Consider the following 14,809-nt stretch of genomic DNA (forward strand, 5'->3'; position numbering starts at 1 on the left):
CTGGTTTTGTCAACTCTAGTTTTTTGAATGGTTTGTAATGGGTCATCCCATGTAATATAAACTTTATCATTTTCTATAGTGCTTTGTGGCTTCTGTTTCCAATGCTTCCCAGCTACTTCAGAATTATAATGTTTGCACAATCCCCATTGCAACAGTCTTGCCACATTATTATGCCTATCAGTATACAGGGCTTCTGCCATTAATGTATCACAACCAGCATCAAGATGTGCAACTGTTTCCAATTCTGTTTTACAAAACCTGCAATTGTTTGTTTCTCTGCCATGTTCAATGAACTTTATAAATCAATGTGTACGTAATTCAGTCTGTTGGTTTAAATTCACCTTTCTTTAGCCATTCCTAGGTCAGATCCTGATCAACATGAGGTTGTTCCAGGAGTTTTCTCTACTTGCATCTATATTTGTGCATTTTCCACATTTCTTATCATCTTATCTGATCCTTCACCTTATATTATGTCTTTCGTTTTTTTGCCACATTCAGTTGTTACCTGATTTTTATCTACTTCTGGTTTGATTTCCATTCCCACTTGACACAGACATTCTTCTGCTAAACTAAGCAGGGACGTTATCTTAGACTCGTTCTCCTTATGTTTTAAAACTTTCACTATGTTTGGATCTTGTAAGATCAGTAGATATGTATGCAGTACTACATTTGCAAAGCTATACATGTAATCAATTTTGAGGAGGCCGATACATTCTTCAGAACAGGGGATATATAATTTTGGTATACACTGATATTTATAAATCATTTGATAAACATGAAGCATTTTTCTTGTTTTCCTCTTCGACTGATCCAATACCTTTTGGGGCCAATCACCCCAAAATTGTAAGTACAGGAAGAGCAAGTTGGTTTATAGTTCGGACTTTGCTCCTAGATGTCAGGGCTGTTTTCAGTATTAATTTTAGTCTTCTAAAATATTCCTTAACCAAATTTTATTCACATTTCTTCATGTTTTATTGTAACCCTTCATCAATTCCCAAATATTTATAGTCTTTCTTTATATCACATTCCTGTCCCAGACTGATGTCTTTCTTGGTGCTGCAGCTTGCCTGCTTTAAATGTTGCTTTTGCACATTTATTAAAATCAGATGGTGTTCTTATATCATCTGAGAAAGTTTTGACCACTTGCACTTTCAGTTTAAATTAAGTAAACAAAAACATGACCAGCACCAAATCTGAGGCTGGAACCACTAAATGTACTTTTATTAAGCACTTTCATCCGAAATGTACAAGACTTCATCAGAATAAAACCAAATGACAAGCAACCACTTTAAGTACTCTACTTAAAAAGTCTGATTGGATGAGCAATTAACTTACTTAATCAACTTGCATTTAAAAAAACAAGCACCAGTATCAACAAATCTGTATATTGAAAATAATACAAAAAAAATCACATAATTGTAAACTATACTACTAACATATTTCTCAGTGGTCTATGTATATATGTTTGTATGGTAGTATTTTTGTTTACTTGGTTTAAGTTGTTTTGTTGTTTTTGCGGTCTTTAGTAAGTTTGTGCTTTCAGTTCCTCATCTGATGAACTACACTGTTTTAAATCATCTACAAAAAGAAGATGGGAAGTCTTTCCACTTTGTTGTTTTCTGGGATCCAAATTGTAACCATGACCTAATCTGTTAAGCAGACAGCTTAATGGGTTAAGACTAAGACAAAATACCAGCACTGACAGAGTCACCATGGAATATCCTCCTTTGAATTTTTATCTCTGGGATAATAGTTTGTCTTTATCATGACTAAGCTGAAAAGTAGGTAGTCACTGTTTCATGGTCACTGTACTGTACTTGATCAATGCAGGGTATGTCTCATACATTTATAAGCACTCTTTTATCCATGGATGAGGAATACCGTCAACTTTTTTTGTAGTCTAGCCATGCCATACTTAGATTCTTCCCTTTTTTACAATTCTCCATTATGACTTTATTTAAAAACAAATGATCCTTTGTCTCATGTGACTTTCTTTTGTTACCCTTTGTTCTATTGCCATAATTGAGTTTTTTCTAAATGACTATAAAGTCTCTTAACATCTGTTCCAGTGTATAGTTTATACATCATCGCAAGGCAAGTTATTGGTCTATAGTTTTTAGGATATTTTGCAGCTCATTCTTAAAGTGGAGTATTTCTTTCCTGTTACTAACCATAGTTCTTCATATAAAGATGTTAATACTTTCAGCCAGACGTTAGTCACTGCATATGGACCTGGTATTTTCCACTTAGGAGCTTTTCTTAATTTTGTTTCCATTTCTCTGGCCGTTACTTCATCCCATTTCATATCCTGTACCTTAGAACATCTTCTCTTTCTTTTACTTCTTCTATCCATTTAGCATCTTTATGTTCCACAGGATCTTCATAGATATTTCTCCAAAATGTGTCTTATTTCTTCTATTTTTTGGTGATGGTTCCATTCATTTTGCCTTGTTTCCAAATTCTCCATAAAACATTTTTGGGTCACCAATAAATTGCTTATTTTTGTACTTTTCCTTTATATTTATCTGTATATTTTCTAAGTTTTTCTGCCTGTGGGTGGTGGTGCAGTGGTTAGCATTGTCGCCTCACAGCAAGAGGTTCTCCGGTTCAATTCTCAGCTGGAGCGCCTTCTGTGTGGAGTCTGCATGTCTTCCCCATGGTCGAGTGACATTTAAAGATATGCAGGTAGGTGCGTGCGTGAATGGGTGTACCTTCTTTGAAGGTTGGGTGTCGGGCTGGCAACTCGGCCCAGTAAAAATCCACTGCCAATCATTAGCGGACCGGAATACTGCTGCGCAACCCCTAACCGAGAAAAGCCGAAATACCAGCAATAGTATATGATATATCCTGGGCTGTTCTGATACTGTGCGTTACTTTTATCACATCTATCTTTCTGAGTATTTTTGTTCTATTCCCTCTTCTGTGCTCTTCTGACAGTGACACTTCTTGTCTTAATTGCTTTATTTTTTTCTCTATTCAATACTTGAATGATGGCATTTGATTTCTCCCCTTCCCTTCCTTACTGTCTTGTGCTTTTGTGGTAAGACTTTATATGTTATTAATTTAGCTGAACAGTAATATATCCTATTACCTTATGTTATGTAAATTTCTATGAACATCTTAATTACTGTACTCATTTGCTTTGTCAAATTTCTAACAATTTAGGTCTTATTTTCTGTAATCTATTTCTTTCAGTGATCTTACTATGTCTATCCATCTCCATTAAATCAAGCAAGTCTTCCCTTAGATCATTTTCTTATAAATTATGGGCCTCTCCATTTTCTGCAGGCAGTCTATAGAAAGTTCCAGAACAATGTCATATTCTCTTCAGCTTCATGCTGTGTCATCCATTGCTCTTTCATATGGGAACTCACTGGCCTATCACTCCAAAACATTGACTGTGTCAGAGTTGCCACAGTTTCCTGTTCCTTTCCTTGCTGTGCAAATCCAATTAAACTTTTTTTACTGTTTTTCTACCAAAGGCTCCAAAGTATCTTCATATGGCAATTGATCAGATGCTTCCAGCTCCACAGGTTTTTCCTTAATGTGTGGACTCTTTGTTCTATCATGGTGTGATGTTGCTAGAGTTTGATTTTCTACACTAAATCCTTCACTTTGCAGGTAATCCATAACTTCAGTTTCTGATTCTTTAACTTATCCATTGCAAACCTCTTTCCTGCTTTACCCCTTTGTTTTCTTCTTTTTTGTATTGTAAAATTTTCCATATTCAGATGCCTGTGCCTGTATTTTTCTTCAAATATTTTTGGTGTTGATTTTTTTTGTATTGATTAGTTTGCTTTCTCCTTTGCATAAATATTGCACCATATTCAATCTTTTTCTTTCCCATGTGCATATTTCTTCTTCAGATGTCTCCCACTCCTCCTGTTCTCCTTACTTGGGGGACTCCTTGTTGCATCATACTGTGTAAGACCTCCTACACCAAATCCTTCACTTCGCAGGTATTCCATAACTTCAGTTTCTATTTGTTTAACTTCTACTTTGTTAATCTTCTGTTCTACATTCCCTCTTTGTGATCTTATTTTTTGTATGGTGAAATTTTCCATATCTGGGTGCCTTTACCTGTATTTCTTTTTGAATATTTGTGGAGCTGCTTTTTTTGTATTGATCAGTTTGGCTTTCTACTTTGCATAAATATTACACCATATTAGATCTTCTTTCCCTGTTCAAGTTTCTTTTTTATGCCTTTCAAAAATCTCTAGATGATGTTCGTCATATTTTTACACTTCCTCAGTCACTTCTTTTTCCAAACAGCTCAAGGTTTCTTGGTCTATATAATGTTTTTCATGAATCTGTTGTGTTAATGAACACAAATTTGCATTTGAAACTGTTGATATTTTTCTTGTGCAAGTATTTTTTCTTTCCTCTAATTTCTCTCTTTATATTTTTGTACATCATCTTTCCAGAAATTCTGGTCTTCTTGCATAATAATGACAACACATAAGTTCTTTCTTACCCTCAGTAGTCCACACTTTCATCTTTATGGCTCTTTTTGGCCAGTCAGTGGACTACTAGTTCTTTCTAAAACAGGGGGCAGTCCTTGCTGTGAGACATAGAGCCTATCTTTACACTATTCTGATTGCGATGAGTCTGTCATTGATTCTGATATCCCTCGCTAGCTTCAGAAGACTTCCTCTGTCATCACAGTTGCCATAACATTTCTAGCCTGAAAGCATTATTACTTATTTGAGCTTATTTTGTTAACCTTTTTGTGAGTTCAGATTGCTAGCACCATGAACTCAACACACTCCAGCAGTACTATTACTGGATTCTATACAGCCTAATAGTTTTTTAAAGAACAAATCAGCAAAATCTTACTAGTAATGCTCTGCTTCCCATTTAACCACAATAAAAGATGCTTTGCTTCTCACACCCGGAGCACAGCTTTATGACTCTATAGAAACTATCATTCCTCTTACTGCCATCACTGTTGTTACCATACCTCTCAACTGGATGGATTTTTACAGAATGTCCAGATTTTTGCCTTATACTTTGCATCCATTTTTCATACAATTGTGGTTTTCTGGCAAATCCATGGCAAAGAAGCAATTGAAGATTGAGGTAAGAAAATAACAATAGACACTTGAGTTTCAGACAACTTTATATCCTTCAGAAGATTTGTGCTGATGAATAAAATAAACAATAAAGACAACATATGTAAGAGATGTAATGTAGAAATAAATGCTGATTGGGCACATATGTTTTATGACTGTATAAAATTGAAGGAATATTGGATGTTAATCAATGATTTTTTGCAGGCTCTTTTCACAGATAATTTCATAGTCTCTAAATCACTTATATTATTTAACACCCCTATTCCTAAAAGTGTTAAAAAAGTTAAGCTTCCCTTATTATGGTCTATTCTAGCAGTGGCTAGAAAAATAATAACCAGAAATTGGATTTCAGATACTCCTCCTTCATTTAATGAATTTAAAAATGTTATGACTGAAGTGTGTCATATGGAACTAATGACAATAAAGTCAAGAACCACTAGAAAAACGTCTTACTATACTATATGGGATACTTTACAAAATCTGTTAAAAAAGTCTTAATTTCATTAGTAAGACATTACAGTTTAATTAATTGATTTGATTTGTAGTGGAAGTCTCTGTAAATACTTTGGTTGTTTTATCAAATGTTATAACTATTTATATTTTAACTGCTTGTAAAAGATTGTTATGATATTTATTTTGTATGTTAAAAATAATAAACTTGTTTTAAAAAAAAAAAGATTTGTGCTAATACAAAACCTGCTATTTTATTAACTTTTTTAAGTTTAAGTTTTATTAACTTTTTAAGTTTGTGACAATGTGAGATATTGCCAGCTATGCCAGGAGAAGTAGGTCAATGGATGTGTAACATATGTCAGTTTACCTAGCTGGTGTTTTGTAAAGAATGATCTGTCATTTGTATATCAAACATATTTGTACAGGCAATTGTGTTGAAAATGTATTTGTAAATTGCTTGTGTTAAAAAGTGTACCAAAAGTGGGTCCTGCTGAACAGAAAATAAATGCACTTGTATGTCAGACTGTATTGTAACTCTTTTAATTAATATTTTAACAGAAGGTACTGCTACTGTGGAAGGGTTAAAATGGTGTTATGGCTTCCAGATGCTATAACACATCTTAGTAAAGCTCTATCTGGTATATGGTAACATACATGAGTGAGATTCTGGTTAAGTTTCTAGTAAAGGGGAGTAGTATGGTAACCAGAAGTCTGATGACCAGATGTATGTGATGTAATTCTGTAATCCAGCACTGTAATAATGTTTTAATACTAGATGAGATGGAAGTCTCAGAGCAGTCTGTTTTTGAAACCTGACTAGAAGGATCAATCACCCACTTCATCTTGCCTTGCTTTAGTGAGTAACCAGAGAATAGTATTTTTTTTAGATCAGTCAGGAAAACATAGTGAAATTATTTAACTACTGTTTTTCTGTATCTGTGTGAATCTATTCATCTGTGTTATTTTTAATATGTCTTGTGATTGAAACTCTGGTGTTTATTGTAAATAGATATTTAATATTTCATGTTGTTTTATTATTTATTATTAAATATATATATATAAACTTTTCATTTTGACTGGTCCTTTAAAGAATATTTTAACCTTTGAGAGTACTTATATTTATTTGGTGACATTGTGACCACTCCTGAAAGCCTTGCTGTTTGGTCTACAGTCACGTTTTTATTAGTGTTAATTTTACTCAGTATAATTGGGTGCCCTTGTCAGAACTTTAGAGTAGCTGTTTTCGCAGTGTCTGGTGACAGTAACTGTCTTATATTCTGGGCAAATTGTAGCAGAGTAAGTCAATCTGTGACAGCTTTTCCCAGGTTTGTGCGTATGCAAATCCAATCTCAGAGTGTGTGTGTGTGTGTGTGTGTGTGTGTGTGTGTGTGTGTGTGTGTGTGTGTGTGTGTCAGCTGCTTGGAGCACAGAGCACTGGTTTCACAGAAGTTTTGGATGCTCGGCTGAGGATTCAACTTTTCATCTTTGCCAGTGGGGGGGGGTCTTTCTTGGGGGCCTGAAGAGAGAGAGAGAGACACACAGGGGAACCCAGCACCCAGAATGAGTGTGTTCCTTGTGTGCTGTTAAGGGAAATTGTGCTTGATGCAGAGAGCTGCACTTGGAAATACTGTGTGCATCTATTTTTGTTCCAAGTGAATGTTCCTCACCAGTGTCATTGGTGAGTATTCCAGCACATTGATTACATTTAAAACCGCCCCAATTTTCAGTCCTTTGTCCCCCATTATGTATGACTTTGTTAAGAATTCTTGCTCTAAGAAGTTGAGAGCTATGGTTGTTATCATCCTATATGAATTGCCTCTTAAACAGCAAACACTGACTATTTCCATGGTGGGACAAACCACCAAAAGTGTTTATGCTTCTTCCCTAAATAGTTGACTAATGAAATCATTTTTATTTATTTATGTGATAACCATGTAGCAGTAACCCATGCACATAAAATGTATAATATAAATCGGTACAGAACATGTAGTATACATTATAAGTAAGACTAGCGTACTGTTGTCTGGATTATATGCATTTATTTTATCCAGCTGATTACTACAGATGTTTAATTAAACATGTACACATACTTAGGTTCATATGTATATACAGTGATAAAGACCACCAGTGCCTTTATAAGCCTAGACGTGCAATCCACCCCAATTGTATCATTGGTGTTTATTAGGAGGGATTTATGTTAATTATGAGGTTTTTAGAGGTTATATGTTAGTTTCGGCATTACAGTCTGTCTGTCTCTCTCTGTCTTTTCATAGACATTGAGTCCAGACCTGGGATGAATTTTCGATTTTCCATCCATTGGTCAAAGTTACACTTAAATAGGGTTAGGAATGTCCTCTTTTTTGACATGGAGGGAGATCCTGTTCCACAGCATGTAGATCCTGTGAGACACATATTTGTCTCACCAACATGTCTTATTTATGTCACAAGCAAAATTTAAATCCTTGGATTTAGTGGTTCTGCTGCTGTTCATTTTCAGATGCGCAAAAGGCTTATAAGAACTGGATCCATGGATGCCTTGTATGCCAGGCATAGATTGCATCTTGGTAACCTGTAGGAGACAGTATAGAGACACAGCTTTAAGTTGAACCATATAAGACAATGTGTTTATCCCCAGGATTCTTCTGGTAAAAAAAACCTTTGTGGGTGTTCCTGCTGTTGCAGATGTCTGTCAGGCACATGCTGAAGGGGGTATTTATACTCATTGATGGGTCTGATAAGGACCAAATAAAGTGGCACTATGACATCCTTGGAAATGGATGCCATGCCCTTACTTATAAGTTGGACAACATAGAATGTTTTTTGTACTACCTTGGTCACCTTATGGTTAATAGCCAGATTACAGTCTACAAATGTTCCCAGATCCCTGACTATCAGGCCGGCCCTTAGTGGTGTTTTAACAATGAAACAATTAACCTGGGTGACATTTTTCCCAAAAGGCACTGTAATGCATTTCTTGGCATTGAGTTTTAGTCAGTGACATCTGCACAATCATTTGTTTGTGTTAGACACGCTTGTAAGATGCTTGTGTCATGAGGGAATCTATGATAGCTTCCAATTTGCAGTTCATCTCCAAACTTGGTCAGCCAAAGGCCCTAGACATTAACTTTTAACTCTGAGAAGTAGATGCCAAATAAAAGTAGTCCAAGCATGGTACCCTGCTGATGACTGGTCTCTTAGTGACGGTGATGTCACCAATGCTGCCTTCCTGTGTCCTATTTGTGAGCCAGCTAGCAATCTTGTGAGTTGTGTCGGGGTTTATGCCCAGTTTAGTGAGGTCTTCAACTATATGCGAGTAGGGTATTGTATCGAATGCCTTATCCAGGTCCAGGTAAACAGTAATACCTCACGGCGAAAGAAATCGGGAAAAAGCCTCACAACATGGGGGGGGGGGGCAAAGGACCAAAAATAGGGACATGTTTTAAATATTGCTCTTATATACTTAGAACGTTGCTAGAGTACAGGGTTTGTTTTGACATACATTTTCTCATGGATTTGAAGTCTGAAACTCAAATGTATGTCATTATTTAGTGACTTCATTCTTCTTCAGATCTTCCCTGTGATTTGCCTGAAAACCACACATTTTATGATGAACAGACCAGAAATATGAGCCGAAAATCTTGACAGTTGAGAGGCATGTGACCATTTTACCATTATCTGTTGCCTTGCTGACCTTCTCAAAGAAGTCCATTAATGTGAAGGTTGCTTATGTCTGTGTTGATCATATCCATGATAATTCGTTCTATGGTTTTGCATATTAGACTAGTCAGACTAATAAGTCTGTAGTTTCTGGGGTCTGTTGATGTTCCACTCTTGTGAAGTGGAATGACCATTGCAGTCTCTCATAGTACAAAGCCAGTCTTAAGCCTACAGTTGAAAAGTGACTCAAGTGGTCCTGATAGCTTATGTTTCAAGCTATTTAGTAGGCATCCCTGGATATTGTCAGGGCCTATCGAGGCTGTGCTTTTGATCTTAGTGAGCACTGCCAGGACCTGCTCCCTTTTAATAGTTGGGGGTGTGCTAGTAGGTATGATATGAGACTTTATAATGATTTGCAAGTGAATAAATTCCAGGGCATCATCCTGTCTGACCAAAATAGAGTTATGCTTATTGGCAACATAAGTTAAGACTCCTCCATGTTTTGTCTTTGTCTGTGCAGCTGATGGTTTAAATGTGTGGCAGACATTGAAGCCTTGCACTGCCGGAGTACTTTCTGTAGATTTAAAGCATGTCTTGGTAATGGCACAGATGTCTGTATGTAAGGGCAGCTTGTAGGGTATGAAGTTTTCATTATGTTCTCCTTGCTCACACTGGGTATTGGCATATGTTTGGTGTTTCTTTTGGTGAGTGTTTTACAGATTGCTGAGGACAGACATTGCAGTTTACAGGCTTAGGAGATCTTTGAGGTTGGGGTGATTTAGTGCCACAGCATAGGTTGGTCTATGTGTCTGCAGTGGATGTAATGTGTGCTTTTTTGACAACCTTGTTTGTATGTAAGATTTTTGCCTGCAGTGAAATTGTGTATTTACATCTCTTGCATACTGTGTTTGTTTCTTTAAGACTTAAGTGATTGTCTATGGGCATTAGACAATTGCTACATTGTGTAAGGATGCCCATATCTACCATGCTCGCTATGAAGACATTTAGAAACTGCATATCCATGTTATCTGGACATGCATTTGGGTGAGCTACTCTAGGTTGTGGACTGGGCTTTTACAAAGGTCTCCTTGGGTGGTCTCTGGGGTTTGGCACTAGACTAGGTTAGATTGTGCTAAGATCTGATAGTAGTGCTATTTAATGTGCAAATTAGCTGCTCTAAGCTTGTCTCTGTGCAGTGGCTTTGTTTTAGCCATACTAAGTTACAGGTTTCAGTTCTAAGGGAAGGTTTGTAGATACGGATGCCAAGAAAGTAAACTATCTGCACAGGGCACTGCTAACATCTTGATGTAATGACACTAAGAAAGATTGCTTATGAGTTTAATGCTACAACAAAACAACTTAAAATACCTTGACAAGGCAATTTCAATTATTTGGCACCTTTACAATGATTTAAAGGTAAAGTCAGCAAATAAAGCAAAAATGAAGTAGTAGCAATCTAAACAGTTAACTGAAGTGTGCAGACCAATAAAACAAATCTTTTATCTGCCTAGGATGGAGCAGAGTTAACTCAGGACCCCAAGGGCACCAAGCAAATGGAAGCTCCAGGAAAATAAGCAGGAGACAATTTGTAGTAAGGGAGGTTTACTCAAGTGCAATACTGGTTTGTTTGGTGGGCACTTATGGATATATAGAAAACAGTTGTTGGGAAATTACTTAAGTTTCACAACAGACAACAGCAATGAAAGAGGGGAGGGGGACTTTAAAAGTCAAATTATCATAAAGGGGCAAAAGCCAGATGCAGAGCCTTTAAAAAACACAGACAAGAAAAGGGTGGAAGGGTTGGAGAAAATGTCAAAGTGGAGCTGCAGTCCTATGGTTAGAATTTCAGAAACTTTCAGTTTAATGTCTCCGTGAGATGTAGGGCAAAAAGAGTAGCAATCTAAACAGAAGATCACTGTAATGAAACATAAAGCATAGTATATACAGCTATAAAAAGTACTCAAACACAAATCCTTTAGCAGAATTCAAAATACTGCCAGAAATGCAATCCTACCACAGACTAAGGCACTAGACTACATTGTGTGGTTATCGTACAGAAGCATGCACATTCTGTAAAGTTTTAGAACATTCAGGTTATGTAACAAGTCATGGTATTTATGATTCACATGTAGTATAGTGCATTATAATAGAACTGATTCTACATGTTTCTATATGCGTATTTCAAATTATGCATATTTGCATTTTTCCACAGTAATTTGGGATCTTTACTTGTGTGAAGACATAGTTGCAGTTAGTTTTTGTAAGGTTTGTTTTTCTATTTCATACTAGTATAACTTTTAATCTTTGCCTATGAAGCAGTTGTAGCTATAGGAATGCTATTGGTGCTCATAATTTTTTCTTAAATTTTGGGGAAGATGGTAATTTTTAAGAGTTCTGCTGGGACTTTTTTTTCAGTTGGCTGGAACTGTTTATTAAAACTTTTCTCTCCTATTGTTTGGATGAAAGTTGGGTGCTTTAAAGGACAGACATTGTCACCCTAATTTCTGATGGATTATAGGGAGGATTTAATATGTAGCTTATATCTCTGAGATGGACAATAACTATTGTTAAGAAGCTGAAAGGTAAATGTTGATGCTTCAATTTGTTGGAATGGATTATCTGCTTTAATCTTTTTTGAGACATGAATTGGTGCTCTTGCTGGGGCAGAACTGATGAGACAAATACTGTTGATAGGGACGCGTATCAATTTCTTCTGTAGAAAAAATTGAATAATCTTCAAATTTTATCAACAACATTTATCAACAACAGAGTAAATTTCCATTTTTTTAAACTGTGAGTGTATTTTTTTCAGATGTCAAATGTTTTGGAGTAGGTTGTTGTTTGTCTTTCGGCTTTTCCCGGTTAGGGGTCGCCACAGCGGAACTCTGGTCCGCTAATGATTGGCAGTAGATTTTCATGAACGCCGAGGTGCCAACTCGATGTCCAACCTTCAACGAAGGCACGCCCATTTTGCGCATGTCTTTCGAACGCCGACCCAACCACGGGGAGGACATGCAGACTCCACACAGAAGGCACTCCCCGCACTCCAGCCGAGAATCGAACAGGAGAACCTCTTGCTGTGAGGCAACAATGTGTGCGTGTATACATATATATATATATATATATATATATATATATCTATATATATATATATATATATATATATATATCTATATATATATATATATATATATATATATATATGGGTCTACCTGAAAACACCGACATGCAAAAACACTAACAACGAAATCACCGACACCACAAAACCGAAAGTTCAAAAACACGAAACTTCACATGCCCGAAAAACCACAATCCCGACAGTCAACAAACAAAACAAATCCCCTGTCCAAAAAGCACACACACAACACAAGCACACCAAAAACCTTACAAACCTACACTAAACCTTACAAACACAACTATCTATGCACAAACCTTAACCCAAACCCTAACCCTAAGGTCCGTCACTATCACACACTCACCTAACCCGCGCCCTAACCCTAACTCACTTAACCCACCCCTAACCCTAAAGTCTGTCACTATCGCACTCTCACCTGACCCACTCCCTAACCCTAACTCACTTAATCTGCCCCTAACCCTAAAGTCCGTCACTATCGCACACTTACCTTACACGCACCCTAACCCTAAAGTCCGTCACTACCACATACTTACACACTAGCGCTAATTTGACATGTCGGTATTGTCAGGGTCGGGATTTTCAACTGTCGGTCATTTCCATTGTCGATCTTCCGGTGTCAGTGTTCTCATCGTCAGCATTTCCAGCTTTCAGCGTTATCAGGTAGACCCAAACATACATATATATATATATATATATATATATATTTATATTTATATTTATATATATATATATATATATATATATATATATATTTATATATATAAATATATATATATATATATATATATATATATATATATCTATATATTTATATATATAAAGTTATATTTGGACTCAATTTTACTTTCTACTACTTAAATAACCTTATGTTGTATATTTTTTAAGATGGTGCAGGTACAGTATTATGAACATTTACTGTCAGTTAAACCTTTTTTCCAGCATTAGAAAAAAAATTAAGAACATCTTATATACAGTGATATTCTTTTCGTAAGTTATGTTCAAAATGCTGTTAAAATGTGCATATAGTTCAAATTCTGAATACCAAGGACATTGTCATATAAGTCACCATTGTATTGTAAATTTAAAATATGCACTTCAGTTAACTGCTACATGGAAGAATTATGATACAGCCTTAATAAGAATTAAAGAGTTTGGTGTTTACGGTACACAAGTACTGTTTAATGGGACTCACATTTTAGGATAACGTTCTAATTTCTCTCCTTTCCATAACCATCTTTTATGTCTTAGATTGACATGCTTCAGGCTGAGGTTACAGCACTAAAAACCCTGGTGATTACCTCAACTCCTTCTTCTCCAAATCGTGAGTTACACCCCCAGCTTCAGAGCCCATCCAAAGTTGTCTTTAAGAAGGGCCACTCTCGCAACAAGAGTACCAGCAGTGCCATTGTCACACCAGCCCCTCCAGCCCCACAGGTCCAGCCGGTCAGCAAGGAAAGCAAAGAGGTGAGTTTACCAGTGTCCACCATCATTGACTTGTTGGAATATTGCTTAATCTTCAGTAAAGGTTGCATCCTGTTCATTTTGAACATAGTTCACTGTAGCATGCATGTATGCAGCCTGAATGAAAAGAAAAATATGTTATCTGTGGGACTGGTTTAAAATGAAGCTTATAGTGAATCACCTAGCACTTTAATAAGTGATGTAGAATACAACCTGCACATCTACATTTTAACAATAAGCCTCTTGTAATAATAGTGATTTGACCCATGCCTCTGTTTAACTCATGTCAGACAAGGGTTTCTGTAATGGAAGCTCCTGCTTAGCTTAGTATACAGTTCATTGTCTTATAATCAGATATTAACTGTGATGTTTTAGTAGTTTTAATAACTGATGATGACAGATGGTGTGCTTTGACTTTATTTATTTATTTTAATTAATTTATTTATTTGCAGTTTGTTGGCCAGGATTGTCCATTCGGCCACCAGGAGCCCATTTTCAATGGAGTCCTGGTTAGAAAAGCTCCAGAATAATACAAATACAATGATAGAAGCTGCAAGAGTACAAATTAGAGAATTACAAAATATGAGAGAATGTGGAAAGTACATAGTAATAAGTTGCAGTGTATTGGCATTAGAAGGAGCAATTAGTATGGTGCAAGAAAAAATTCATTATAAGCAAGTCCAGTTCTTGTACAGTGCATTATAACAGAACTGATTCTACATGTTTTCTACACTGAGTTGTGCAAACAAGAGAATTGTTTCTATATGCCCATTTAAAAGTAAGACTTAACTTTTATTTTACAATAAAGAGAGAGGAGGAGGGCAATATGCAGTTTTGCATTCTTGCAGTCAGTACAGTCATATTTTGCATACTTTGATAGTGTGTTGACTTCTCCTGTGACAGCTGACTAATACTGTCCTCTCTAGATTGCGTAACTAGATAAATAGGAGGTTCAGTCTTCACCGTGGGGAACTTCTGTGTGTGGCTGTAATATCAGATACATATAGCTTCCTGAACAGACATGCTGTAT

At 36.2% G+C, this 14,809-nt stretch overlaps 1 protein-coding gene across 8 annotated transcripts in view; it reads left to right on the plus strand.

Annotated features, from left to right (window-relative positions):
* RAB3IL1 (RAB3A interacting protein like 1) overlaps nt 1-14,809 on the plus strand; it is a 606,739-nt gene that overhangs the window by 380,675 nt on the left and 211,255 nt on the right. For all 8 annotated transcript variants that reach the window (XM_044067439.1, XM_044067437.1, XM_044067441.1 and 5 more), the window contains one exon: nt 13,567-13,782. In XM_044067439.1, the coding sequence (XP_043923374.1) occupies nt 13,567-13,782 (216 nt within the window). The remainder of the gene's footprint in view (nt 1-13,566; nt 13,783-14,809) is intronic.

This window comes from Protopterus annectens, chromosome 3.part1, assembly GCF_019279795.1.
Source record: "Protopterus annectens isolate FY-2018-M chromosome 3.part1, PAN1.0, whole genome shotgun sequence".
Classification (NCBI taxonomy): Eukaryota; Metazoa; Chordata; order Ceratodontiformes; family Protopteridae; genus Protopterus; species Protopterus annectens.